The 27,185-nt window shown below is 33.5% G+C and overlaps 4 protein-coding genes across 6 annotated transcripts; 2 read left to right on the top strand and 2 right to left on the bottom strand.

Annotated features, from left to right (window-relative positions):
• Positions 1–2,778: 2,778 nt before the first annotated feature.
• LOC107017413 lies at positions 2,779–5,492 on the top strand. The gene is made up of 4 exons (XM_015217650.2): positions 2,779–3,859; positions 3,984–4,117; positions 4,355–5,024; positions 5,377–5,492. The coding sequence occupies exons 1-4, from the start codon at positions 2,839–2,841 to the stop codon at positions 5,490–5,492; spliced, it is 1,941 nt and encodes a 646-aa protein (XP_015073136.1). The 5' UTR covers positions 2,779–2,838.
• A 2,364-nt stretch (positions 5,493–7,856) lies between these two features.
• On the bottom strand, positions 7,857–11,782 carry LOC107017704. The gene is made up of 4 exons (XM_015217936.2): positions 11,630–11,782; positions 11,305–11,399; positions 9,930–10,204; positions 7,857–9,020 (listed from the first exon to the last, which is right to left on the bottom strand). Exons 1-4 carry the CDS (start codon positions 11,657–11,659, stop codon positions 8,251–8,253), a joined length of 1,170 nt encoding a protein of 389 aa, XP_015073422.1. The 5' UTR covers positions 11,660–11,782; the 3' UTR covers positions 7,857–8,250.
• Positions 11,783–11,825: 43 nt separating this feature from the next.
• Positions 11,826–16,065, top strand: LOC107017706 (protein TRIGALACTOSYLDIACYLGLYCEROL 5, chloroplastic). 2 transcript variants are annotated; one of them, XM_015217938.2, is made up of 6 exons: positions 11,827–11,959; positions 12,081–12,125; positions 14,378–14,410; positions 14,498–14,647; positions 15,425–15,474; positions 15,575–16,065. In XM_015217938.2, exons 1-6 carry the CDS (start codon positions 11,920–11,922, stop codon positions 15,932–15,934), a joined length of 678 nt encoding a protein of 225 aa, XP_015073424.1. In that variant the 5' UTR covers positions 11,827–11,919; the 3' UTR covers positions 15,935–16,065. The 2 variants fall into 2 exon arrangements, with proteins under 2 accessions (XP_027772490.1, XP_015073424.1); XM_027916689.1 differs by lacking the exon at positions 15,425–15,474 and having other exon boundaries at positions 11,826–11,959; positions 14,498–14,672; positions 15,575–15,709.
• Positions 16,066–16,164: 99 nt separating this feature from the next.
• LOC107017705 lies at positions 16,165–23,637 on the bottom strand. Of its 2 annotated transcripts, XR_001456521.2 has the most exons (6): positions 23,184–23,637; positions 22,682–22,796; positions 21,915–22,535; positions 21,207–21,390; positions 18,152–18,224; positions 16,177–16,606 (listed from the first exon to the last, which is right to left on the bottom strand). XR_001456521.2 is itself a non-coding variant. In XM_015217937.2 (5 exons), the coding sequence occupies exons 1-5, from the start codon at positions 23,258–23,260 to the stop codon at positions 16,581–16,583; spliced, it is 1,023 nt and encodes a 340-aa protein (XP_015073423.1). In that variant the 5' UTR covers positions 23,261–23,635; the 3' UTR covers positions 16,165–16,580. The 2 variants fall into 2 exon arrangements, 1 of the variants encoding a protein (XP_015073423.1); XM_015217937.2 differs by lacking the exon at positions 18,152–18,224 and having other exon boundaries at positions 16,165–16,606; positions 23,184–23,635.
• Between the last annotated feature and the right edge of the window lie 3,548 nt (positions 23,638–27,185).

Below are 27,185 nucleotides of genomic sequence, written 5' to 3'. Positions count from 1 at the left end.
ATAAATTTTATTACTCCCTCTGGTATTATTTGTCATGAATTCTATTTTTAAAGTCAAACTATAAAAACTTTAACTAACATTTTACGATATGTTTTTTCATCATATTAATATGCAAAAAATTATAATTTATAGTACTTTTCATATAGTTTTAGAATATCTAATTTTTTTTGTTAAAAATATCGAATTAATGTGATCTAATTTACCTTTAAAAATTAGTCAAATTGACTATCGACAACCACAACATAACAATCAATTCTCGATGAAAAGAGTATCATTTTACAAGTTAAAAACAAAACTAATAATTAATTTTCATTATGTCTTTAATAATAATTGTTCTTGATGACTACAAACACTATATTATAATGTGAACCTTCTAACAAATCTCTTTTTCAGATATATAATTGGTAGAGTATCTACAAAGATTTATCAACATCGATAATAATATATTTAATATAGTTTTGTAAGATATAATGGTAAAGTATAACAATTGTGAAGTCAAAGATTACATTTCTCACTCTCTTGTGATGTTGTTTTTCTTCGGATCCTGCCTAAACATGGAATGTGTTGTATATACTGTCTCTTTTTAGTGGTAATTGATTATAGATTGTCGTTAAATAATTCTTGTCAAGGCAATTAACATTCTTTGTAAATGTTTCTAATTCCTAAAGCTTATAGTTAGTGGCGTTGGATTCATGAATGGGGGTAATTAACTAATATCCTCAAAGACTTTAATTATTATATACGACTAAAATCACTATAACAAAAACAACTTTTAGCGGCAATAAATACATACATTAATAAAGCGTGTCTAAGTCTTTACCGACATTAGTTAAGTGTCATTAGATCCAATGTCGCTAAAACGTTTAGGGACATATAAAAAATTCTAATTGCCACTAAAAATATATAATTATCGACAATTACTAATTAATTACCGCTAAAGCTCATTTTTAATGGAATAAATCAGCCTAAATCTCTCATTTTATGTTAATCTTTGGTAGTAGATAATAGGATTAGTTTCACAAAAGAAAAACAGTTCACACCTTCATATGAACAAAGGTAAAATTTAAGTTTATAATATTAAGTGAATTTTTAATATAAATACAAATGTTGAATGCTATTTCATCTGTTTTTGGATGTATATTGTAATAGGGTTACATGGTATTTCAGAATGAAGTTCATAAGATTCATTTTATATAATTAAAAATAAAATTAAAAAAATGTTTTAGTTGTACATATGATAAGATTCACATATTGTTACCTGCCACAATAATTATGCTACTGTTTTCTGGTTTAAAGTATATTTTACATGTGAATTTAGAAGATTCCCTTTCAACCTTTTCACGTATCCCAATTTTTTTTTTCACACATAAGACAAAATAACTTTTTTACACCAATTTAATTACCTAACAGGAGAAAGGTAAAACAACAAAATCATAAATTAATTTGAACTATTGAAATAATTAGGTACAACTTTGCTAACGGCAGCACGTTGCACTTCAAATGAAAAAAAGGACCTTTTCACTAATTTAGGTGATTGCGAATTCGAATATAATAATTTCTGATAAAATCTTTATTTGAGATTTGATTAATTTAAATTCGCATTAGAAAATTTCATTTTAAAAGGTGAACTGTTTTTTTTTTTTATAAAAAACAACTGTATAATTTAAATTTAAAATTTCTGATTAGATTATAAGAGTGCTTATTGCTCCGAATTTTTGATGATATACATGAATGCTTATGCTTAGTAACGATTATTAATATGTATAAAATATAGGAAAAATTAAACCAATCGTACCATGAAATGAAACTTTCACTATAATAAAAATAATTTTTAGCGGTAATAAATAGAAACATTAATAAATAATTTTTAGCGGTAATAAATTGACACATTAATAAAGAGTATTAAAGTTTTTACTGACATTAGTTTAGTGTCGTTAGATCAAATATCGCTAAAACCTTTTGAAACATATACAAAGAATATATACAAAGAATGGAAATTGCCGCTAAAAAGACATATTAGCGACAATTGCTAATTAATTACTGCTAAAGCTCATTTTTCATATATTTTCCTTTAATTTTAACAGTAAATAAGTTTATCTTTTTATAGGTAAACTTATATGATAAAGTATTAAGTAACTATTGGTGGATGTACTATTATATGCGTCGATAGGTAAATGTTTAATATCGAATAATCCTAGTCGATTACAAAAGCTTGGATAAATAGGAAAAAATCATATAATATTATTTTTATTGATAGTTTAAATTCGATATTTTATGTTTCTCTACACATTTCATTGATCAGTACTACATCATATTTTTGGGTGTGTTGATACCTAATTTTAGGGTGTGTTGATGCCTAACAAGCTTTCTAAAATCTTTTAAACGTCAGTATATAATATTTCATTTATCTGTTTTAGTTATTATTTAATTTGTAGTTTTGTACCATCAAAGAATATTTTTGAAATGTAAACATTAGGTATATAGTTTTTAAATATGTAAATATTTTTATTATTCACATTAAATATTCATTAGTTAAATCACTTATAGTACTTTTATATAGTTTCTAAATATGAAAATTTTATAATTCATACTTCACATTAATAAGTTCAACTTTTATATACTGAATCAGAGCAAACAAATTGAAACGGGCGAGTACTTACTACGTAAATATAACATCTTCTCATAAGTTTCCACTTCCAAAAGGCCACAACTTTGACCAATTTTTCCTATACTAAGATGATAATTATCTCCTTTGTATTAACTTGCAAATTTCAACCATAAACACACACTACAAAACCCTAGTGTTACTACAGCAAAATTTCTCTCCTTGCTTCTACCATGAATATTTCTCTCAAGAAAAAAGAAAAAATTCCAATTCCCACCATGCCTAGTTTGGATGAGAAATGTTGCTATAATAACCCTTTAGGTTGTTTCTTTTGCATAATGAAGGAAACAAATTCATCAATTAGAAGCAATGGAATCAAAAACTACTTTAAAAAAATGCATTTGATTGATGAAGATCAAGAACTTGTGCTAGTGTTAAGTGGCCTTTGGACTATGGCAATGTCACAACCAAATGACAAAGAGCTTCCATCTTTAGGCATTTTTGAATGCATGGCAAGTCTAATCAACAAAGGTATAAATCAAAAATCTTGGCTTCAAAAAAATCAAAATATTTATATTCCTTATTATGCTTCTCATATTATTGGTTCTTATACAATGAACAATGTTGAGTTTGCTATTAAAGCATTAGATTGTGGTGTTTTAGTCCCATTATTGGATCTTTTAAGAGGAAAAATGACTTGGGTTGAACAAAGAGTGGCTATTAGAGCAATTGGTCATTTAGCAAGCTATGAAAAGACATTCAAAAGTGTAGCAATTTATGAAGAAGAAATTGTGAAATTAGCCATGAATTTGGCTTCAACATGTCTTGAAGTTGTGTACAAAGAGTTTGTTGGTGTGAAGGATTTGAATATGAGACTGAAATATCATTGTGATTTGTTGACTAGAGGAGTTGGAGGACTAGAAATGGAAAATAGTAAAGCTGAGGAATGGGCTAGTCAACTTCAATGTTGGAGTTTACATCTTTTAAATTGCTTTGCAATTAAAGAAAGGTGTTTAAATATCATTTGTGAGCAAAATTTTTTGAAGGAGTTAAGTGAAATGTGGGGTGGATTGGCTAATGATTCTTCACCAGGAGGGGTTGGATTAATTAGAGTTTTGTGTTATAATAAAGATGGAAGAAGATGTATAGCTGAATCAAAGGATGCAATCAAGAATCTTTGTAATCTTGCAAGATCTTCAGATGATTGGCAATATATGGGAATAGATTGTCTACTTCTACTTCTCGCCGATTCAGGTACTGTTAAATTATGTGATCATCTTATCTAAGAAATTTAATCGTCATCTTATCTAACAACTTTTTAAGTGTTAGGGAACATGTGAATTTTAATAATTTTGCAATTATATTATATCTCAAACAGGTACAAGGTACAAAGTTCTTCAAGTGGCTTCCATGTGTCTTGTTGATTTAATTGAACTTAGGACTCTTGGAGGCAGATCAAATGTTGGTAATACAATCACAAGAACTCTTTTATCAGATTTCAAACAAAGAAAGGTAACTATAATTACTTAATCATATTATGTCTCTAACACGCCCCTAATTTATAAATTTGTTTTTTTTTGCACGGGTCAAACGAGTGAAAATATTTCTATCTTGTAGGTGGTGATGATGAGATTTGAACTCGGAATCTTTTGCCTATTCTCACTTAAATTACCAAGTCATTTAAAAATTTAAATTGTGAACACATGTAGTACGTTTTAATTACCTATTTATTATATTATGTCTCAACAGGTGAAAATCAAGAATATCGGTGTTCAACAAGTGCTTGAAGAAATATGGGGTTTGAAAGTAGATAGGAAGAAAAGGAAGCAAAATATGAGTGATGAGAAACTTGAAGAGAAAAGGGTAATGGTGAGTTTGATGAAACAACAAGGGAACAATAGTTTTTGGTTAGGGAAAATTGAAGAAGCAATGATGAAATATAGTGAGGCTTTGGAGTTATGTCCATTAAGATTTAGAAAAGAAAGAATTGTGCTTTATAGCAATAGAGCACAATGTAAATTGTTATTAGGAGAGGCTAATGATGCAATTAGTGATACAACTAAAGCTTTATCACTCTCATCTCCAACTAATTCACATGCCAAAAGCCTTTGGAGAAGATCACAAGCATATGATATGAAAGGATTAGCTAAAGAGAGCTTGATGGATTGTATTATGTTTGTTAATTGTTGCTTTAAAATGGATTATACTTCATTATCATCATCATCATCATCATCAATGAAGAAAAATATGAGAATCCCTTATTATGCTGTTAGAATGATCAACAAACAAATGGAGTCAACTTGGTTATTTAAAAATGCACAATTGAAGACTTTTGTTGATCTCAGTGAAAAAACAAATCAACCACATGATGACATGAGAGCTACAAGAATTCTTTTGCAAAAGAAGGGTTTCATTAAAGGTATGTTTTAAGATTTTGTGTTGTAAAAAGTATTATACATGTAAGTACTGTCAGAATTTAACTTATATGCACTGTCATCTAAAGTGATCCGCAGCGATATTTTAACTGTTGATATATAATCCCTAATTCTATAACCCTAGAAAAATAAAGTAAATAAGATGTTGTGATAGTTAAAATTATTTATACTATCCGTGTATATAAATTAAATTCTGCATCATATTAAGCTAATTTAGTAATCCAAATTAAATCTTTTTTTGGAAGCTTTTTAAATTTATCTTGTATATGTGACATTATTTTCTTTATGTGTATGTAAATCCTTTATCTAATGTTTAATATTTTTTTTATTTTTCAGGGCTTTCTAGTATATCAGAAGAACCTCAGTTGATTGAAAAGGGGGAATTTAGCAGGAGAAATCATGAAATTAAGGACAGGGAAAAACAGAAAAATGTTTTCACTCAGTCAGTGTAGTGAAACTAGACATAATTATATTATTAATTCCCTTGTTTTATCAATCATAGGATAAAAATTTTATTTAAATATACAATTTTGGTCTTTATATTGATCTAGCTACAAGAGAGACACCACCAAAAGGTTTAAGTACTAAGGTGGAGCCAAGGTATCTTAAAAGGGTTTCCAAAAATTATCATTTTTATATTTTGAACCCTCTTAGAAAATTCTAGCATTGTGATTAGTAAGTATTCTTCGTTCATTTTTAATCAAAGGTCTTGAGTTTGAACTTTAGATATGTAATCGTCTTTGATAGAAAATGCTTTACACCTAACATGAGACTTCTCGATATAAATTTAGATTAGTCAAAACAAATATCGCATGATGCCGAATGAAGAATAAAAAAGAAAAATACTTTGAAAAACTGCTGAGTGGACACGATAGAATTGGAATATAATGAAGTAAACAAATTTAGTTTGTGTACCAGAAACTATATATTTTGTTCTGATGAAGTTGTGATGAGGAATAAGTGGGAAGGACCACATATCCACATTGTATTTATTTAGTATTAATTACTTGTGGAATTTCAGCTAATCAAAATGAATTAAGAGTAACTAATTAACTTTTCTTAATTTTAGTGATATCCAAATAATTAATCCACTATTTTTGTTTGATCTTGTCTTTTTGTACATACTTGATTAATTTCGTTATTAGCTTAATTATTCGCCACTTTCTGCCTATCGAGAGCATTATACTCTACAACAACACACAATAACATATTCAGTATTAATCTCGCAACTGAAGTTTTTAAAAAGGTGGTGTATTCGTACCCTTATTCTTATCTTGTGAAGGTAGAGAAGTTATTTTCGATACATCCTTGACTCAAGTAAGCATATCAGAAATCAAATAAGTAAAGCTAGCCATCGAAGTTTATAAAAAACAATCTTTCTATCTAATAAAGATAGAGCAGTAAGGGTAATGTCTACGCATATCTTATTTTTTTAAAACATCACTTGTGAGATTAATTACACCGAATATATTATTATACATGAGATTAGGATTATACATGTTTTATTTTTCAGATTCCCAATCCCATTTATTAGTTAGTGTTTAGTATATTGAATATGAATGTTTACATGTAAATTAGTGTAAAAATTCTCTTAAACTTGGACCATTAATGTTAGGCATGTTAGTGGATAAAACTGTTACATGCAGATTCATATAAAGAATTAATTACAAGGTTTTATTTGTCAAACTCACTATTCTCTCTTTTTTCTTTTTTCCATTTTTTCCGGGTGAAAACACATAAAAGACTAATTAAATAATTCCACTGTCAACTTTAAACCTAACTTGTTTTAATACTTAAATTTCTTGAACTTCCACTGATACTCAACGACTTTTTGGAAGTTTATTTATCTATAAGACTATATAAGTTATAAAAGACAGTTCGATGCGTAAAATATCTCATGTCAGCAAAATCGTAAGATATACTTAATCTCGAGAAATATAATGTAGACAATTTATCTTAATGTATTACTTTCACGATTAAAATCCATAAATTATGCCTACGTATATATAAATTTAGAAGCTTAGGATTTTCAAGGCGGATATGTTAGTGTCACCCATTATTTTCTCTCTTTCTATGACCATGAATTTTGATTCTAAATAATTTGAGTTGCGCTATATGAATCTTTCACTTATCATATAATATTCCTTCATATGAACTTATCTCAAGCAAATATTATACAAAATAAAATATTAAATAATCGTTATATTTGTATCGCCATATAAATCTTTGAAAAACTATAAAAATACTAACATGACTAAGGGCCCGTTTGGATGGGCTCAATAAAAGCAGCTTTAAAAAAGTACTTTTGAAAGTGCTGAAACTTATTTTTAAAATAAGCAGTTATGTGTTTGGATAAAAGTGCTGAAGTTGCTATGCCAAACGTGAAAAGGAAAAAATGGAAGAAAGAGTTGTTAGGGTTATGTTGTAATTTGAAGATTGTATAAAAATATTAAGGGCAAAAAGATAAAAATGTGGTCAACTTAAAACAGCTTATAAGTTAAAAAAAAAAAGCACCCCTACCCCAGCTTTTAACTTTTGGCTTAAAATAAGTTTTTTTTTAACTTAAAATAAGCTATTTTGAGTATTGCCAAACAGCTAAATAAGTCAAAAATCAGCTTTTAAGTCAGTTTAACCAGCTTTTAAGCTGAGCCAAACAGGCTCTAACTAGTCCAGAATTCTCGAGGGTCAATGCGGCACAGTTAAAAACTAACTCCTTGCCTTATCCTTCTCTACTTAAATATCCGAATTTTATTTGCAACAAAGTTCAAAACTCGAGATTGTGACTAGCCCATACATCATGCATTCAACTCTTAAGCAAGTGCAATAGAATTTCTGAGTCTTAGTCAAATAATGAATCACAAAATGAGCAGTAATAAGTGAATAACAAAGCACAAAAAAACAGGATTTTGATTTAAACAGAGTCTTGAGTTCATCCTTTCAATTATAGATGTATTCCTTTCCTGCCTTATTCAGTTACTCAAGGTCTGAGCAAACTTCAAACATTTCTAGAGCTCATCACAACGTTTTCTAGTTACGTAATTCCTAACTGTTGAGAACTGAAAGGGAACCAGATATCATTACCAAGATTAATGTGGCATTCTTCGCTGGCCTTGAGCAATGACTGATGATCGTATAAATGTGTTTGCTTATATGGTTGTTCAACACCTTGTATATGCATCCATCATCATAATGATCTTAGCTCCAATGCCCTTAATCCTCTTCATCTACTGGAGTATACCATGACGGTATGTGCTCTGAATTGCTCAGTCTGTAGTTCAACATAACCTCTTCATCGTAAATTGCCCTAGTAGCCACAAGAAGAAGTGTCTTCAGAACGGGGACTTTTGATTCATTGTTGTTGGACTTCCACATTTTGATGAACCTAAAGCTGCCAAATTTACTCGTGTCTGTATCTTCATCGTTTCCAAATGAAACATTAGGTATATAGGGTCTCATGTCCTCCTCAAGGAGGGGGAAATCATAAGGGTATACCATTACATTGGGGACCATGCCTTTGGCTGGGTGGTTGGCGAAATGAGCAAAGGCTAGAGGGTTTCTCCTCTCCAACACTTCAAGGTTGCACCCAACGTCTGTTCCATCTAGGTCAGAACCTTTCTCACCAGCTTGCATAGTGTGCTTAGGTTCAGGAGAACTGGTCCAATCCCATAATTCACGAGATTCACCACCAGCACCCCAGGGCTGGGCATTGATCATAGTCCCATCATACCGTGTGATCAGATGTGGATTTTGGGCATCAACTCTAGGGTACCCAGGAATGTAGGGGTAATATGCTGGAGGGTAGACTACTCCAGGATAGAATGCTATGACAGAACCAATATTGGCTTCACCTTGTAAGAATAAACCCTTTCCAGCATCCTCATGAGGAATTTGAGATGGTTTGACCTCGAGAGTGTAGCCCATAAGATCTTTTAACCTCTGTGAAACTTCTGTGCGGTGCAATGTCTTGGTTTCAGGTACGGCTGTGCTGAATTTTTTTATCAATAATTAAAAACCAGGGTGATGCAGCTATGAAGCCACTGCAAAGAACAGATGAAATACAATATATGCAAAACCAACCGCCAAGGAGCCTCATGATCCGTGATGTTATGTTATTGCGTATGCAGCAACAAATTAAATATTTACTCAACTAGAACTGTCCATCAACTTCATTATAGATATCATGTTTATACTGAATGAACTGAAGGAAATATAATATTGACAATTCACCCCTCCCAATGAAGAAGTTGAAGCAACATTCCAATTGGAATAGCTACACTCCGTTCCTTTAGCAGTTTACATCCAGAGCTCAGTAATCGTTTTTAAGTGTCTTAAGCTGAGAGTTGGATTTGATCTACTTAATCCATGAGCAGATGTGCAATGAGGCACCCCCCCCCCCATCCCCACCTTGTATTTGTGTACAGAAGTGCAAATCCATCTTACCAATCAAACGATTCTAGGAACTTCATCAATTTCTACATAAATTCAGTAATATTCTACTTCAGAAATTTCAAATGACACAGTATTTACCGGCTACAAGAGGCAGGAATAACTACTTCCATTGTCCAACTTTATAACGAAAACATTTTCAACACTGGTTGAAGGCTAGCTGTGTTTAATATAAAAATGAAGTAGTGGCTTCAACGGTAATACTAGATATATACTGGAGAGGTACAGCCAAATAATTGCAAGGACAGCATACACAAGGTAAACAGATGTCACGACAGAGAAGAAGCAGGAAATCAAATGGTTGCCAACACTGAAGTAGGGTGCAAGTCAAAATCCAAAACAAGTTTTCACAATATAACAACTAAGAAGTCCTCAAAAAAACAAAAACAGGAACAACTAAGAAGTACATGGAAAATTTAGCTTAAGATGTAGCAGATTCTTACCAATGCGGTCTTGTGCTAGAGAATTCCCATCAACAGCAAGACCAAGGCCACTACTACGAGGAGAAAAATGTGGTGTTGCTGGTGATGTGGCCTGATTGTCTTTGACCTTTTGATCCAGGAGTAATATGTCATCCATATAGCTGCAAAAGTTTGTAACCTGAGAATGCACATTCTCATGAACTTGCTTCTGTTGATCGTCTAAGGAGGCTTTGTTCGCCATATCAATAATCTCCTCTGCATCAGCTTCTTCGGCATTCCTTCCTAAACGGTTGTAACTGAGAATAAGGTTTATCAGGGCAACATGAAAGTACAGTGGTGCATCTATGCAAAGATATATGTAATTTCACCAACGAAGCCGCAATTTTAAAGGCATAAAAATGTTAGTTACTTTACTATTTATCAATCGGAGCACCTCGGTTCAGTGGTAAAGGAATTTCAAATCAAGTCCCTCTGTAGGTTCAATTCCCCACTAAAGCATACTTCTATGCTTTCTTTTCATACTATTTTGATATGTTTTACTTGACGGAGGGTCTATCGGGAACATTCTCTCCACCTTCACAAGGTATAAGGGTAAGGCTGCACACACACCACCCACCCCAGACCCCACTTGTGGGATTATATTGGGTATGGACCTATGGTGTATTCTTGTTGTTGTTCTACTATTTATCAACGAGGGCAAGAAAATAAAGAAACTCTCTCTCTCAATACTGCACAGTTCCCACTGAAGCTGTAGGCCTCTAAAGAAGAAACTAAAAGAAAAATGTGGGAATAAGGACTGTTACCCCAGTCCCCAAGCAAATCCTTGATTATGAAAAATAACTTCACGCGATCAGAAGGATATGGCGCAACTTCAGCTCACTGAGAACATGACGCTTTACAGGAGGGTGTACAGATTGAGGATTAGCGTAGAAGGTTAGTATTGTTCGTTTCTTTCCCTTATTTTTAGATTTCTTTCACTACATGTTATTTCACCTTGATATGTGATTATCTTGTTGTTCTTTCTGTTTATTGCTATTGCCTCTTTTTCACTATCTGTTCAGCTGATGCTCTTTCTGAAACCTCTCTACCTTCTCAAATATAAGGATAGGTTTGCGAACTCTCTACCCTCCCCAGTCCCCACATGTAGGATTACACTGGATTTGTCGTTGTTGTTTCAACTTAAAAGCAAACAGAAATTCACAAATATTAAACAAGTTCTTCATTCCCCCTTTGATAAAGACACAACAAGTTCTTCCTAGATCTATATCAGCACTGAAGAAACCCGAATTTCACACAACATTATACTTCGAAAATGTTGAATAAAACAATATAATTACAATGAAAATATAAAACAGCATCCAATAAAAGTAATTTCAATTTGTACATCACCTCTTACCTGGTGTAAAGGAATAGTAGATTTATGTCAGCTTCGAACTGAGGAAGCCTCGATTCTCTAGCAAAAGTGGGGCTTTTAGCAAGAATTTTCACTCCCTGAAAATCGTATGTCAATTCAAAATATCAACTTTAGATAATTAACAGTGTCAATTCAACAAACAAATGCAAAACCCACATTACAAATATCTTCAAGATACTTAATGAAAAAAAAAAACAGAACAAAATGTACAGTTTGATTGATGAACAAGTTATCATAAAATTAATTATCCCTTATCGCTCGTACCAAAAAAAAAACAGTTAAAAGGGTGCAAGGTGAAATAGAGAACCTCTTGAAATTTGTGGAAGAGGAAAGCCATGGCTCGATCGTTGCCTGCTGATCTTCTTGACTGCTGCAACACTAATTTCAAAGAGAAAATGGCAAAAATGGTAACTTTATGTTTATAGTAAGTTCAGTATAGTCCCTTAAATATACACACTGTACAGTTTTGGTCACTTATGTTTGTAGTAAGTTCAATGTAGTCCCTTAAATTAAAAAAAATGGGGTTTTTATAAGGAAACTTTACTCCCAATTTGTAAATCTTTTTTCAATTGTTTGCTAATTTGTTCGCCGGAAGCAATGGTGATGACAAACTTCACTGGAACCGGTATTGGTTTTGGTATGCATAAATTTTCAGTACTTTACTTCTTCTCAAAATTAAGAACAAAAGTTTTTTACTTTTCCTCTTTTTTTTACTTGCTTCCACGTACTGATGTAAAAGAATTTGAAATTGTCTTTAGGTGCTGGCATTGGTTGCGGATTCGGTGTAGGATGGGGTTTCGGAGGTTTGATTCTTTCATTTTCAAGCTTTTTTGGGTTCTAAAATATCTTTTTAGGTCTGTTTTAACATTTTTTCACTTGTAACTAACCAAAAGGTCTAGCTTGGAACAGGAAGATGTGAATTGTATATTAGGAGTTTAGTGGGGTTGAGCAGATTTTTTATTCTTTTTGTATGTTGTATAGTGATTAGTGATATTACTGTTGTTCTTTGGGAATTCTTGTTCTGAATTTGGTTTAGTGAATATTTGTACTTATTAGTGAGACACTGCTAATTTGCTTGTCCTAGTATCTTTTCAGTATTAGTTCAGGAGAAAAGTTCTCATCTTTATTGAGTCCTCGATTACGTGCTTATGAATTGGGGTGACATGGTTTGCAAGATTCGTCAGCCATGAAATATGGTATTGCAGAAAGCATAGTACTTTAATACGTATTCTTTAGCACCAACTTGGTTGATTATGAACTAGATTGAAACAAACTATACATGAAAAGATATGATTTGTTTGTCATGTATCCGAGTGCACAATTGCTCTAGAGTTTACAGTTTTGAAGCATTTGGTAGAATTTCACACATGTAGAGTCCAGATGTCAGAAGACCTTGAAAATATATTCAAGAAAATCTATTGAACACTATTTCATAATGTAGAACAAAGATTCTTTTAGAATGTGGTCATTGTTGCTGGCATCTCCATTTTATACCAAAGTTCTTCAGCGACAGAACAGCGCAAAAAGAGGTGGCTGCTGTCTTTAACCTCTTTTAAGAGGAGTAAACTAAAAGGAAAGATCAGTACTTTTTGACATTTGCTTGGAAAGTGACATGTTAAAGCATCCATCCTCATGGAGAGGATTGTTTTATAAAAAAAGCTATTTAAATGTGATTAGAGGAACTTAGAAAATTTATAAATTTGCCTATTGAAGGCAGTGATAGCTTAAGGAATAAGTGGACCTGAGAAGACTTTTGAAGCATGTTTTTGGTAAACTATGCCAACTTAGAAACTGCTACTCTTTCAGTTAAACTGATATTAAAGCAAGGAAAAAGGCATCTAGACAAGCCTCTGCACTAAGCCTCCAAGACATGTGATCTCAAGTGTCCCTTGCAGTAGATGATCCCCACCCTCCCTTGCTTTCTATGGAACTTAAGTGCATGGACAGATGTAGCATCAAAATTATATGGAGTGTGTATCAATTTGTCGGCCAAGATGTTCCTTATCTATTAATTAGCTCCCTGCAAAGAGTAGATTTGGGAGGGAATCCTTTCCAGAGATACCAAATTGTCGCTGTTGGTCCCGGTCTAGAGCAGGGAAGGCTAGTGGTCGGCATGATCTGAATCAGTTTGTAGGGGCGACCTTAGTTTTGCCACGTTGGCTGCGTTCTGGATTCTTAAATCTAGCTTGGTTGATTTTTGATGAAGTATTCCTACTTTGGTTGTTGATGACTTCCTATAAATGGGGGAAATCTCTGAATGTTCTATACGTCTCTAGGTATCACTCATCAGTGTTATTAAAAGTCATCGCTTCATTTCTTAGAGGGATGAAACGAACTGAAGTAAGGGGTAACCGCTTCATGGGTGAAACCATGCGCTTCAAAGAAGCGTGCTTCAAACAATGACACGTAAAATGATCCAAAAGAAAGGGCATGTTCTTTGAAGCTCAACTTTAGGAGTTGGAAATGCTGGCACTATTGTATCTTGGATTCTGAAATTAGTTGTCAGTTGCAATTTGATTATTATAGTACTTTTAAATTCAGGTACTTTTGGTCTTTTTTCTAGTTTTTCATAAAATGTTTGCTTTACTTCTCACTTTATCCTTCAAGCCCTATAAACCTTGTGAGTTGTTAGCCCTAAAACACTTCTATGCATGTTAGTTCTTCACTAGAATCTTTGTCTGATGAAAATCCTTCTTTAACATCTCTATATTCACATTTCTGAGTTTATTTCCTTTTTCCCTTTGTCTGATTGTTGACATGGACAATGTTGAAAGTATCATATACTAGTATATTTTATGAAATTGATTATCGTCATGCTTCTAAAGAAACCAAGGAGATTATCTTATGTTTTGTGTTGGTTAGGAAAGTCGTAGTGTTTATCTAAGGGTTGGGACGTATCTCTGTCCAAAGATCCAAGCACACACACCCCGAATCACAATTCTTTTCCTCAAGAGAAAAATGTTTGTTTCTTCACATTTGATACAAGTCCTCTTTTTGCAAAATACTCTTCTCTAGTAGTATCAACTAATCTAATGTGTAATCTTGTTTTTTCCAGGCATGCCTTTGAATTTCTTGGGTCTTGGTGTAGGTAAAAACTGAATATAAGCCATGTTTCTTGAAATTATATCTGTGGTCCAATATTTTTGATGCAATGTTTCACAATTACTATTTATAGGTGGTGGCTGTGGGGTTGGAGTAGGGCTTGGATGGGGATTTGGCTCTGCCTTTGGTAGCCAGTACAGGAACTCTAGAGTTACATTTGACGGCACAGATTTTATCAATAAGGAGCGTAGTGAAGAAAGAGATTTAAAAGATCCAGCCAAAGGCACTCGAAAAGCTCATTCTTCTCAGTAAATATACACATCTTCTGTTGATGCACTCATATTCTCACTTTTCGAAATTTGTTAAAGTTGTACAACCAGTTCCATTTCAGCTATCACTTGGAAACATATGTAGTATCATTTGACACTTGACAGTACTCTCTTCTTTGTTGTCTAAAATTTGTTTACTTATGATGCTTGGGAAAACTCTGTAGTTGAAGCTTTAGCTTAAATTGGAAACAAGAGGGGAGAACGATTACGTTGTTTCTGTGTGACCTATAGCTCATGAGTTTAAGCTGTGGAAGCAGTAATTAATGCTTGCATTAGGATAGTCAGTACCTACATTACATCCTTGGAGTGCGGCTATTTCCTGAATCTTAATGTGAATGCAGGATGTTTTGTGCGCCGTGCTACCTTTTTATAAGTTCTTTTTCACTATCAATGCATGAATATAGATCATTTAATCAATTATATCATTTTCTACTGCTATTTTTTTTTTTTTTTTAATGAAAATCAATATAAGGAATTATATTAACACCTCACCAACTCATCTCATATTGTGGAGGAGAAAAATCTGTTTGACTGTTGAAGATCAGGTAGATACATACATATATGAAAACAAAAATGGTAGATGATAATCACATGGACTTAAACCTACCTACCTTTCCTCACTCTCTTTTTCTTGCTGACCAATAAATCCCCATTGTCATTATAAATACTAAAACTCTTATCCCATACCCCCAAAAACATGGACACAGAAAAAATATTCACCCTTTCTCAAGTTGCACAACACAAGTCAAAGCAAGATTGCTGGATCATCATCCATGGCAGAGTACTATCTCCACCCTACCCCGGGGACGTTACTAGCATGTTTGACTCAACTCACTGTTTTCTTGGACTCGTTAATCATCTTATGTTGTGTTTTTTTTCAGGTAATAGACGTTACGAAGTTTCTTGAAGAACATCCTGGAGGAGAAGAAGTGTTGATTGAATCAGCTGGGAAGGATGCAACTAAAGAATTTGAAGATATTGGGCATAGTAAAGCTGCCAAGAACTATATATTGAAATACCAGATTGGATATCTTCAAGGCTATAAAATTCAAGATGATGATGATGATAATTTGTTTACTGATTCCTACAAAGAACCAATAAAGGCAAAAGAAATTGAAGCTTTTGTGATCAAACTAAACTTCAAGCCCAAGCATTTGGTTTTTTTTGAGTATTTTGTGCCTTTCTTGGCTGCTGCATTCTTTCTGTATTATCGATATCTCAATGGAGCACTCCAGCTTTGAACTCCCACAACAAAGGGATTATCATATGATTTTCATTGATATTAAGTGTTCTATTTCAACCTTCAAAAAGGGGGAAACCCCATATATTGATTGTGTTCTTAAGAATTGGAAAATGAACGCTTCAATATTAATATCTGTTGGAATTTATATGATGTAGTTTGACATGGTTTATACAATACCAATACGATACAATGCATATACATTTATAGCTACTTACGAAGCCCAAAAAAGAATACTAAGAGAACTTTAAACCCAGAAGTGAATTACAGTAATACAATAATATACATGATTTAGCAAGTCAAATAGACCTAATCATCTCTTTCATTTCTGTATACAACAACATAGCCAGTGTAATCCTACAGAATGGGGTTTGGAGGAGACGCACACCTTACCCTTACCTTAGAGGTAGAAAGGTTGTTTCTGATGGACGAAATATCATAATACAACATAATTTGGTCTCCACTAATGGTGATAAGGTATTACTACAAAGTATGTTGAGATAATAGCACCAGCTTTGCATCACCTGAACAAAATTACATGTAATTTACACCTTTCCTCTATAAGGTAATACCAAAACTGAGGCCCTTTTTCCTCTGACCGTCTCGACATTGCAAGTTCATCAATTACAAGAATAAAGGTTCATCTCTCAGATTGTCCGGACTGCCACTAGAACTGCAGCAGGGAAAAAAATAATTCAGGCACCAACTAACAAATGAAACTCAGTTTTATGTCTAACGATAATCACCAATACAAATATTCACGGCCAAAAATATTGTAAAATATATATGTATGTAGCCCAACGTAATACTAAAATGGATGCACACCACTACAGGTTTTCAGATCTATCTACTTTATGACAGTACAATCTTACCTTAAAAGGCAATGATATTTGCGAGTAGGAAATAAACTAACATAGTTACTGCATATCTTGTTAACAGGGGGGGCATCGAGGGATCTATAGCTGATTTTACAAGCAAATTAGGGTTCCATAAATTGTCATTTATGGTGTGAACTTTTTATGATTTCATCCAAAGACTGCACCAAGAGACGTTACTTCAACAACACCATAAGGAGATACTTCCATTCTTTTCTTTTTAATAACAGTGGTGTACGACCTCGACTATTCCACCAGTTCCTGCTACCTCCCACCAGCACAAGTACCGGGTAAAGAGCTAGGTTTATTTCGTTTAACCAACACATGTGCTCCGCTGTACTTAGCATCAACATTTTAATGATGCTCCGTGGTCCTGTTAGGGGAAGGAGAACGCCCAGAGCAGAATCAAACTAATATGTTTGGCCAAGCTTTTGGAAAGTCAAGTGTTTTTCTTAAATATGCATATTATAGAGAGTCGAGGTGTTTGGCCAAACTTTTAAGAACAAAATAATTGCTTCTGAGTAGTAGCAAAAGTTGTTTTTAAGAAGCTAAAAGAAGCTTTTCTCCCGAAGCACCTTTGGAACATTAACCAAGCACAAATTACTCATCTAATATTGGAAAAAGTGCTTTTAAATGACAAGCCAAATGCAAACTACTACTCTCCAAAAGTACTGTTTCTAAAAGCAATTCTAACAAAAAACACTTCTCAAATGAGCAGATATTTGGAAGTTTGGCAATACAAGCTATATAAGTGTTTGTAGATAGTGGCATCTACCTACAGACAACCATAGACTACTGATATTTGGGATCGCATCAAATATATGGCAGTCAAATCGTGAAGTCAATGATTGTTCAAGTGTCTATGGCTGGGAAATGGAACTTCTTCCCTTTGCCAGGGATTAAATTCCTATTCTTCCTCAGATGATACCATTGTCTCTGCCAAAGGAGTCTTCCGTGCTAGTAGCCCTTCCGACAACAGACTCAAAAAAAAAGGAAGCATTCAACAGACACAAGGACTTGGGACTTGATACGGGTTTTTTCGTTTGGAACAGTCCTGTTCCTTTTCAAAGTTGAATTCCCCTGTGAATGAATATAAATCTTCCAGAATATCATTCACCCCGTATCTCCTCATCTTCCTATTTATAAGTCAACACTTCAACATTTTCGATTTCCCATAATATCTCCGAAGCATTCCTAGCCACTATAATTTTCCATTCATTACTTCAACTATTAGTCTAGTACCGAGCAATAGGAGAGAGACACATTAGATTAGTTCAGTTAGTTATAGGCATATTCCGGATTCCAAGAGAGACTGGGTATGGTTTGCAAAAGTTTGAGCTTACCTCATCTCAGCTCAATCTTCACATGAACCTGAATCATTTGTTGAAGTCTCCAATCATTCTTGCTGGAGAGATGCTATACAGGAAGAAATCAATTCCCAAGAAAAAACCAATGAAAGAAATAACGAGTGTGTATCTACAGAGCAGGTACTCTTTACTTTGTTTTCTTTCTTTTGATTGGAAGGAGTGGACGTAAGAAGAAAAAGGTTATTTGTTCGGTATACCTCTCAATTGCAGAATATGTATTCGAGATTTGTAGCAGAAAACAAAAAAAAAAGGAGCTTAGTTAAACAGCAGCTGCAATCAATGAAATTATAGGGAACTAAAAGGTAATTACCTAGCTCTCTTTCTTGGTGCAAGTGCCAAATTTCTAAAAAGATTATCTATGTCCAATTTTTTTTTAACTATCTTCCTTTATGTAATGACCCTCCTGGTCATTTGCCTTATGTGTGTTCCTGTAGCTACCCCAAGTCATTTATGACTTGCTGCTGGACTGACAGTTCGTTTGGTATTTTCTAGTTTTTGGAGCTTATAAATCTTCAACGAACATTTTCGATCAAAAGTTCAAGAAGAGGACATCTAAATCCAATTCTGACTATCCACCAGCTCCGGAAGGGTCATTATAGGCTAGTAGCATGGTCAGCATGACTCCCGAGGTTTTCAGTGTGAGTCGATGTGATTATGCGTTTTAACTTTAAAGTTTAAGCCTAAGTTTGACTTTAGTCAACATTCTGAGAAAACATGCTTGGATGCGAATTCCATCGACGCAATTAGCTCCAAAATGTCCAGTTTGACCCTTTGTTCGTGTCCCGAGCTAATTCCAAGACTCTTTTGGATTTTGACTTAAATGGCGGTTGGGTGTGGGACTCACTTTTTGTCAACCTCGTATGAAAATTTAGACTGCATCATTGAGTCCGGTATATAGTATTTGGTATGGTTGCATATCTCATTTGCACGCACGGAGCTCCGAACGAGTTCGCAACACCCCGTTGAAGATTTCAGCATTTTTTCCAGAAACTTAAAAACTCCGACGGGGTGTTCCGAACTCTTTCAGAACGCCGTGACACAAACGAGATATGCTACCATACCAAATTCGATATACCAGACTCAATGATGCAGTCTAAATTTCTATACGGGGTAATCTTGACAAAAAGTAGGTCTCACACCCAATCGTCATTTTAAGTCAAAATCCACAAGGGGCTCGGAAGCCTCGATTGACGAATGAAGGGTCAATCTAAACTAAACTCGATATCCACACTGACGGAATTCACATCCAAGCGGGTTTACTCAGTATGTTGACTAAAGTCAAACTTAGGCATAAGCTTTAAAGTTAAAACACCTAATCACACTAACTCACGCTAAAAACCTCGAGATTCATACCGACCATACTACAAGCCATAAATGACTCTTCCGGAGCTGATGGACTTGTCAGAAGTGGATTTGGATGTCAAATTCTTGAACTTCTGATCGAAAATGATCGTTTAAAGTTCATAAGCTCCAAAAACTAAAAAATCACATAACTACCAAATGAACGTTCAGGTAACTGAACTGCTAATTCCAGCAAGTCATAAATGACTTGGGGTCGGAACGCTACAAACGATGAACTGGAGGAAAAACATAGAAATAACCAGGAAGGTCATTACACTTTATTCCTGCAACTCTCTCAAGAACCTCCCCATGTTACTCTAGTTGCCTCATTCTCTAAGCATTGTACACAAACCAGATGTATATCAAGTTCATTCTGATGACCATTGGTCATACTGCGATGAAAGAAAAAGAAAGAGTGGAACTTATGAAACTTCCTACCAAGGGAGAAAACCCTAGTTACCAACTCCAAAATAGACTATAAGTACACTTCCTGATTCTGCAAATCTTGTTGAGAAGAGAATGTCATTATACTCTTTTGAAGGGAATTTTACTTTATTTAGAAAAAAGAAGAAATTATACTCTTTGAGAAGTTTTTCCCTTGAAATTATACTCTTTGAGAAGTTTTTCCCTTTCAGATGAGAGACAAGTCAGGAGGGCTTCACTTAAGGGTTGCTACTTCGGTAAACTGAAGGTCATGGGTTCGATTCATTGGAGAAATACAAGGGGAAGCTGCACATGGCATACACCCAATCCTCTCCCACACAGTATGTGCTGGTAGCACTTCAGACACAGGGTAAACATTTTTCGTAGAAAACAAGTGTGAATGAAAATTGAGCTCTTCCACATCTCCGACACTCACTCCAATGCTTGCATGAAATCTTTTGGAGATGGACACTATTCCCTGATAAAAGTTAAGTCAAGGAAGCAACAAGCTATTGTTGGCTGATATACATCATGAACTTATTCGCTACTGTAAAACTTAAGCCAGAAAGGGGAAAAACAAGTCAGAACAAATGAACAACCGAAAAAGGATATTTGAGTTTTTGCTTTAGCTATTATTTATGACAACACATATCAAGAGAAGAAATTCGTGGTTGATAATAGATTAGATGAACAAATATCATCACTACAAGGAAACACTGTTCCCTGACTGAGCAGAGGCTGCTAGATGGAGGAAACCTTTCAGTACATATGAGAACTCTCTGCAATCCACTGCTCCCTGGCTAGAACTTGCTACAAACAACTTCCTATACAAATTACACTTGAATGGAATGATCCATTTATTTTTAACGACGAACTGTACCATGGAAGATCCATTTGAAACTCTTTTATAGTAAATAGTTCTACATAAAAAAAGGGCAGCTCGGGGTCTGAGATAGTTCTTCTTGCCATGTATAAATAACTTCTCTCGAGTCTCTACTAGAAAATAGAAGGATAGGTAAATCAAAAGAATCATCAGTGCACGCAGGCTGAAATAAGGAAAATGGTTTGGATTGAAGCATCAATGTCACAGAAAACTCAACAATATCTATTGATGATTTTCCCGATCCAGAAGAAATGAAGAAAAACCTCAGCAGCAGAGATTACACTATAAAGGATTTCTTTTTCTTAGTAATTTCAAAATCTGTTTATGGGTAAAAGAGTCAACAAAAGGTTAGATAGATAAAACAAGAGTCGTTAGCAAACTCACCAATCAGGAAAATGAGAAGAAACACTGAGAAAACTATTCGAACAGGTCGACGATATTGCATGTAATACTGAGATCTTTGCAGCTGGCGCTGAACAGCACCATACCAACCATACAGTTGCTTATCATAACAATCATCACAACCATCAAGGCAACTCTTATTCCTATCATAGCATGTGTTTATGTTCTGCAATAGAAGTACTAGATCTCATTACATAAACATCATTTACTGATATGAAAAAAGATACAACTATTTCTGGAGCTTTCATAAATATTACACTTGTGCCAACTGATTTTATTTAGTTTTTACAAGTCTAACTGATTTTTTACTTTTTTTTAACTGGTAACCTTACTCAATATATCCAAATGTATACTACAACCAAAAAGTATAGTTCCCCTTAAAAAGTATTACAATCTATCAAGAGTGCAAAATTATCTGTAAGTCCAACTGATTTTACATAGTTTGGTTCTTTAAATTAAAACTTTATAATTTTAATTCCTGATCTTATATGGAATATATTTTTTGAGTACATATCTCATAATAATGGACAGGGTTAATTTGTTGTTTTACTCGTTTGGGTTCTCTTTTTCAAATTTTGAAATGATTGATATCAATGACTCAAAAATGAGAATTTTGACATTGTAATCAAATAAATGGTCCAAAGAGAGTACTGTAGAACAAATTTGGATACTATAAGAATAGTGCATCACCCTTGTTGGTGGCTGAGTGCGCGGCAATGTATTGTCAGTTTCTTGATTGAACTTCAGCTTCCTGTAACCATTCTTGGGCCATTTTAGCTCCTTAACAGATTCCACGGCATTCAACAATCCCTGGTAACTGGGTATTCTGCGAGGAGGGGGTGCAGGTTCTTTGATGGAAATATCATTGCCAAGTGCAATCTGCCATGCACCAATGTCAGCACTAGCACTTGCTGTTCTCCGGTGGCCCAGAAACTTCTCGTCTATGGCCTCACCTTGAACACCATCCTCTGAATGAAGAGGATTCTCAGAACACTCGGGAAGTGACTGATTTACAGCCTCTTCCCACTTGGGAATTTGCAGCTCCACTCCATGTACTTTTGCATGGTTTATCCCTGCAGAAGAGGTGGATGGGCCAGAGAGAAATGCAGCAAGTTCATCGACTTCTCCCTCATCCAACCTCACCCATGGAAGTGGTGGTTTGCCTTGTGAAACAGCTGATTCATTAAGAGATTTCTCAACTTTCTTAATTTGGCTGTCGATTGCAATAAAAAATTCATGGTGTCTATCTCTTGCATCGTCAGCAGATTTACTATTGTAGCTCGATCTAACTGCCCGGTCAAATTCCTCCAGCTGCATTACAACGGCATCCAACATATTAACTCAGCTCTAACCCTTTATGCACATACACCAATAACATCCCATACACAATATAGATGCACAATAAAATCATTTTTTGGCTTTATTTCTTTTAGGGGGTTATGGATTAAATTTCCTACCTGCCATTTAGCAGTGCCAAGGGTAGTTCTAAGGTCCCTGCGAAGCGCATCACAATTCCAACTACCAGAAGTATCCTTCAACGCATGAATCCACGTCCTATAAGTTGATTCCATTCTTGAAAATGAAAACAAAAGTATGTCAATAAAGCAGCCAAAAACACCCTCATACCAAAACAAATAAAGCTTCAATCTTTCTTCTCATAGATATCAGGTAATGCTGTCCACCAAGGCTATGACAAACGGGGAGAAATCACCTAGTATTTTTTTTTGTCTCCGCTGGGATTTGAACCAAAGACGTCATGGTTCTCAACCCATCGCATCGACCACTAGGCAACACCCTTGGGTTCTAATAAAGCTTCAATCTTTACATCACTAATCATCAAAAAATACACAGATGAAACTAAAAGAATCCAACTTAAATGACAATTCTAGCAAAATCAATCCAAACCCACAAAACAAATAAGAAAAAAAATTGCAATTAAAAAGCAAAAAACAGGGTTACCTGTCGGCAGATTCTTGAACCTCTTCTGCAGCTGAAAAGAACGGATCTTTCTCCCACCTATCAAAATGCGACGCCATATCTTCCAAGTTTCACTTTCTCCTGCTATTTTTATCACCAAAAAAATGAACAAAAATACCCAAAAATAACTCTTCCCAGGTTAAAAAACCATCGAAAAATGAACGAATCCTAGTGTATTTTCGATTTGAGATCAAACCCAGATTCAATAAATCCTCTCTCGTTTATTTTTTTTGCAGGTACTTTACCAACAAAATGGACAAAAGAAAAACTGTAGGTGAGAAGATATAGGTAAAAAGTAATTATCAAAACAGAGGATTATTTAAAGCTATTTTGTGGCGCACGCCCGTAAAGAAGGCCTGTGAGCGTTTCCAGGAGAGAGAGAAGGGACACGGCGCCGTATGGACAAAACAATTGTGCGAATCAATGACAGTGAGGTCCGAGTTGGTTTGACCTTACTCTGGCCGGTTCATCTATCTATTTATATGTCGTCTTTATTTAAAATAAATTAATTTATAATAATTTATTAAAAAATTAAATTTTTTTAAAGAACATAAATTTTAAAATAATGATTGTATAAATAAAAGGACCAGAGTGAGTATTTAAGAATGTTGTACTGGCACCTTGTGGCTGTGGTTGGCTGATTGCTAGTTGGTGAAAATCAGCTGACTATGAAATCCACAAGGACAACAAAGATACAACTGGAAAATCTCCTAAATTATTTTGGAGTACTCATATCTTAATTATTATTAAATATTCACAAAGTTTCTGAACAGTTATGGACGATGTATAGTTAGATATTTAAATTTACATAAAATTAAACGAATTGATACATGTATTTTATGTGATAATCTATGTCCTAGCTCTCATGTGGCATGACTTGCATGTATTTTATCATATAGTACGCATGTGTTTATATATTTAACTATATATAACTTAAAGTGTTTAATCATACATACTTAAAATTAGAGAACATAAATTTCAATTAAAATCACCTAAAAAACACATTTAAAATATCGTGTCTAAATATATAAAAGTACACCTTTAAAAAATACGATATAAATATCACGTTCTCCTTCAAAATGAACCAAGTGGGCAATATATAAAGAATTTTCTTTTAACCAAAAATGAATAAAATTCTGCTAAATTATGATTATTTTGTAAATTTTAATTATTGAATAATTATTGTCCTCATCATTCAATACTTGAATAATTGTTGTCCTCATTTTGGCACATATTCAATCGAGACAATAGAGTTACTCATAGTGCCAACTAAATTAGTTAGTCCTCTTTAAACAACTTTTGCATTTCTTGCTGTCCCAATCCAAAATAATTATAAAAAAATACAGTAGTTTTGATTTTTCTTGTTTGAGATATATAAAATCTTAAGCATGATAAAAATCTTAAAATATATTATTCAAATATTATAAGGATCAAAGAAAAGATTCTTGCGACCTTGTCAAATTGAGGTCATTTTGCCACCCTAAAAACATACCTTTATTTTTAATTTTAGTGCATCACACAAAAGCCTTTGAGTTCTGATGACAATCTTTCACCTAATGAAATAAAGGAGTCAATAGCAGCATGGATAAGAAATTTTGAATTCTAAGTGTCTATTAATAGTTCTATTCGGAGTGCACTCTCTAAATTTGCACTCTTTCTATTTTTCTATTCATATGTCGTTCAGCCTAAAAATAGATGTTCTTTAATATTTCCTCCAATCCGTCCAACTATAATTATTCACTATACTGAAAATAATTGTCCAATCATACTTGTTCAACTAAGAAATCAAGAGATAATTTATCTTTTGTGTCTATTTTATCATTACTATTAAATATTATTTATGATCTAACACATTTCAAAATTTTAAATTTAATAAAGTCAAAGAATAAAACAATACATTACCCATATTATTTATTGTTCCTTAAAAGGTGTGACAAGTCAATAGTGAATAACTATTGTTGAACGGAGGAGTACTTGTCATTTCAAATTATTTTTATATTTTACTCTGAGAATTATTAACCTCGAAAAATTTAGGGGGAAAAGACAAATATATCTCTGAACTAACATAAATGGTATGCAGATACCCTCCGTCATACTTTTTGGACATTGGTGCTCCTGCCGTGAAAAAAATTAGAGCATATATACTCTATACGTGTCATAATCTTATTCACTGATCTAACATTTATTAAATATCGAATCGGCGGATAAGATTGTTTCACGTGTCCATATTTATTTTTCAGTTAAAGTGAAGGACATATACATTCTAAATTTTGAACGACATTAACACAAATATCTCAAGAGTATAATGGGAAATTTTTGCATATTATTTATGATCATTCGAATAAATTATATATATAAAATCAAAGAAAATACGCATAATTTCAAATTAATTAAATTCCAATACAAATTTTGACAATCTGAAGCAAAAATAAGAGAGTGGAGGAGTGAGGACATCTAAAGCAAACAAGATTAGGCATTAGCAAGAACTTTAGTTAAAAGATTTATGGGGTCCTCCATTTTACGTGAATGCTTCAATTCGGCTCTTAGAATTTCTTTTTCTAAAATCTTATCTGCAACATTGTCTGACGTGGCTTTATTCAACCAACCACCTCTTGTCAACTTTGGTTGACTTGACAGTGTGCATACATTAAGATCATAACTTATTTTTGATATATTTTACATATTTTTAATTTAATATTTTTTTTATTTGGAAAAGAATGATTTTTTTTAATCTGTTTTAGAAAGAATGATATTTTTCTTTTTTGGTAACAACTTTTCACGTGGCATGTTTAAGGCCACAAAGTGAAGAACAATTTTGTACATTTGACATAACTTTAATTTAAAACCACATGATCAAAAGTTTTCTTTATTTTCTTAAATTTTGTGTCAAGTCAAACTAGATCATTCTTTGACAAACAGAGGGAGTATTACAAGATCTAAAAGGTTTTTTTACTTTTTTAAACATTGTGTTTAGTCAAAACAAGACATTTTGCCATTTTGGTACGCAGAGAATTTTTTTTTGGTACATTTGACATCTTTAATTTAAGACAACGAGATTCAAAAGTTTTCCTTTCTTTTGTACACTCAGTTTTAAGTCAAAACAAAAACAAACAACCACCAAAGGATGTGGTGTAGTGATTGTGGCTCCTCCTCCTTTACTGAGAGAGGTCTCGGGTTTGACCCCTGAATATGGAAGTAATGAGCATTTCCCCCTAAATGGGTCCTACGCGGTGCGAATTCAAAATAGTCGAGCTCTAATGTGGATATCCGACACTGAGTGAGAAACAAAAAAAAAAAGACAAGCAAATTGAAATAGAAAAATATAAATACAAAACTACCTTATTGAAATGAAAACTTTTGATACTTCAATTGCATTACATTTGTGCTTCATTACTTTCATCAATGGTGTTAGAATGCAGTCATTAGTTGTTTAAATCATTTATTTATCCTATTAACTATCCCATTATCTTCAACTAATTCACTATAATAAAAGAAAGTAATTATATGTGGAAGGAAGACGTTATTGTCTTAGAGCTTTGGACTTTTCAACTAATCCAAAATTACTTGAATTTCCAAGTCTTCAACTAATTCACTATAATAAAAAAAAGTAATTAGTTATATGTTGAAGGAAGACGTTATTTTTGTAGAGCTATGGACTCTTCAATTAATTCGGAATTGCTTGAATTATACGACGTTGTTGGGTTGTTATATCCTAGAGACAAGTCAAGAGTGACACTATTGGATCATTGTATATTATGTTGCACACTTAAATCTCCTTAAAGAGAGTGAGATATCCGTCTCTCAGCCCGAATATATCCTTCAATTCATTTTTATTATTTTATTTGAAACTGTAAGTTATTGTATTTGTCGTATATTACAATTTACACCAATAATTTTTAAGCAGAGTTCATGTTAAAGTTCAGATATCAAAATAGAAGATCTCAACATCACTCACTTCAAGATCCTATTCCTAGCTAGATAGAA

This window comes from Solanum pennellii, chromosome 4 (genome assembly GCF_001406875.1).
Source record: "Solanum pennellii chromosome 4, SPENNV200".
Lineage (NCBI taxonomy): Eukaryota > Viridiplantae > Streptophyta > Magnoliopsida > Solanales > Solanaceae > Solanum > Solanum pennellii.
Note: the sequence above shows the minus strand (reverse complement) of the source record. Positions and strands in the feature narration are given on the sequence as shown.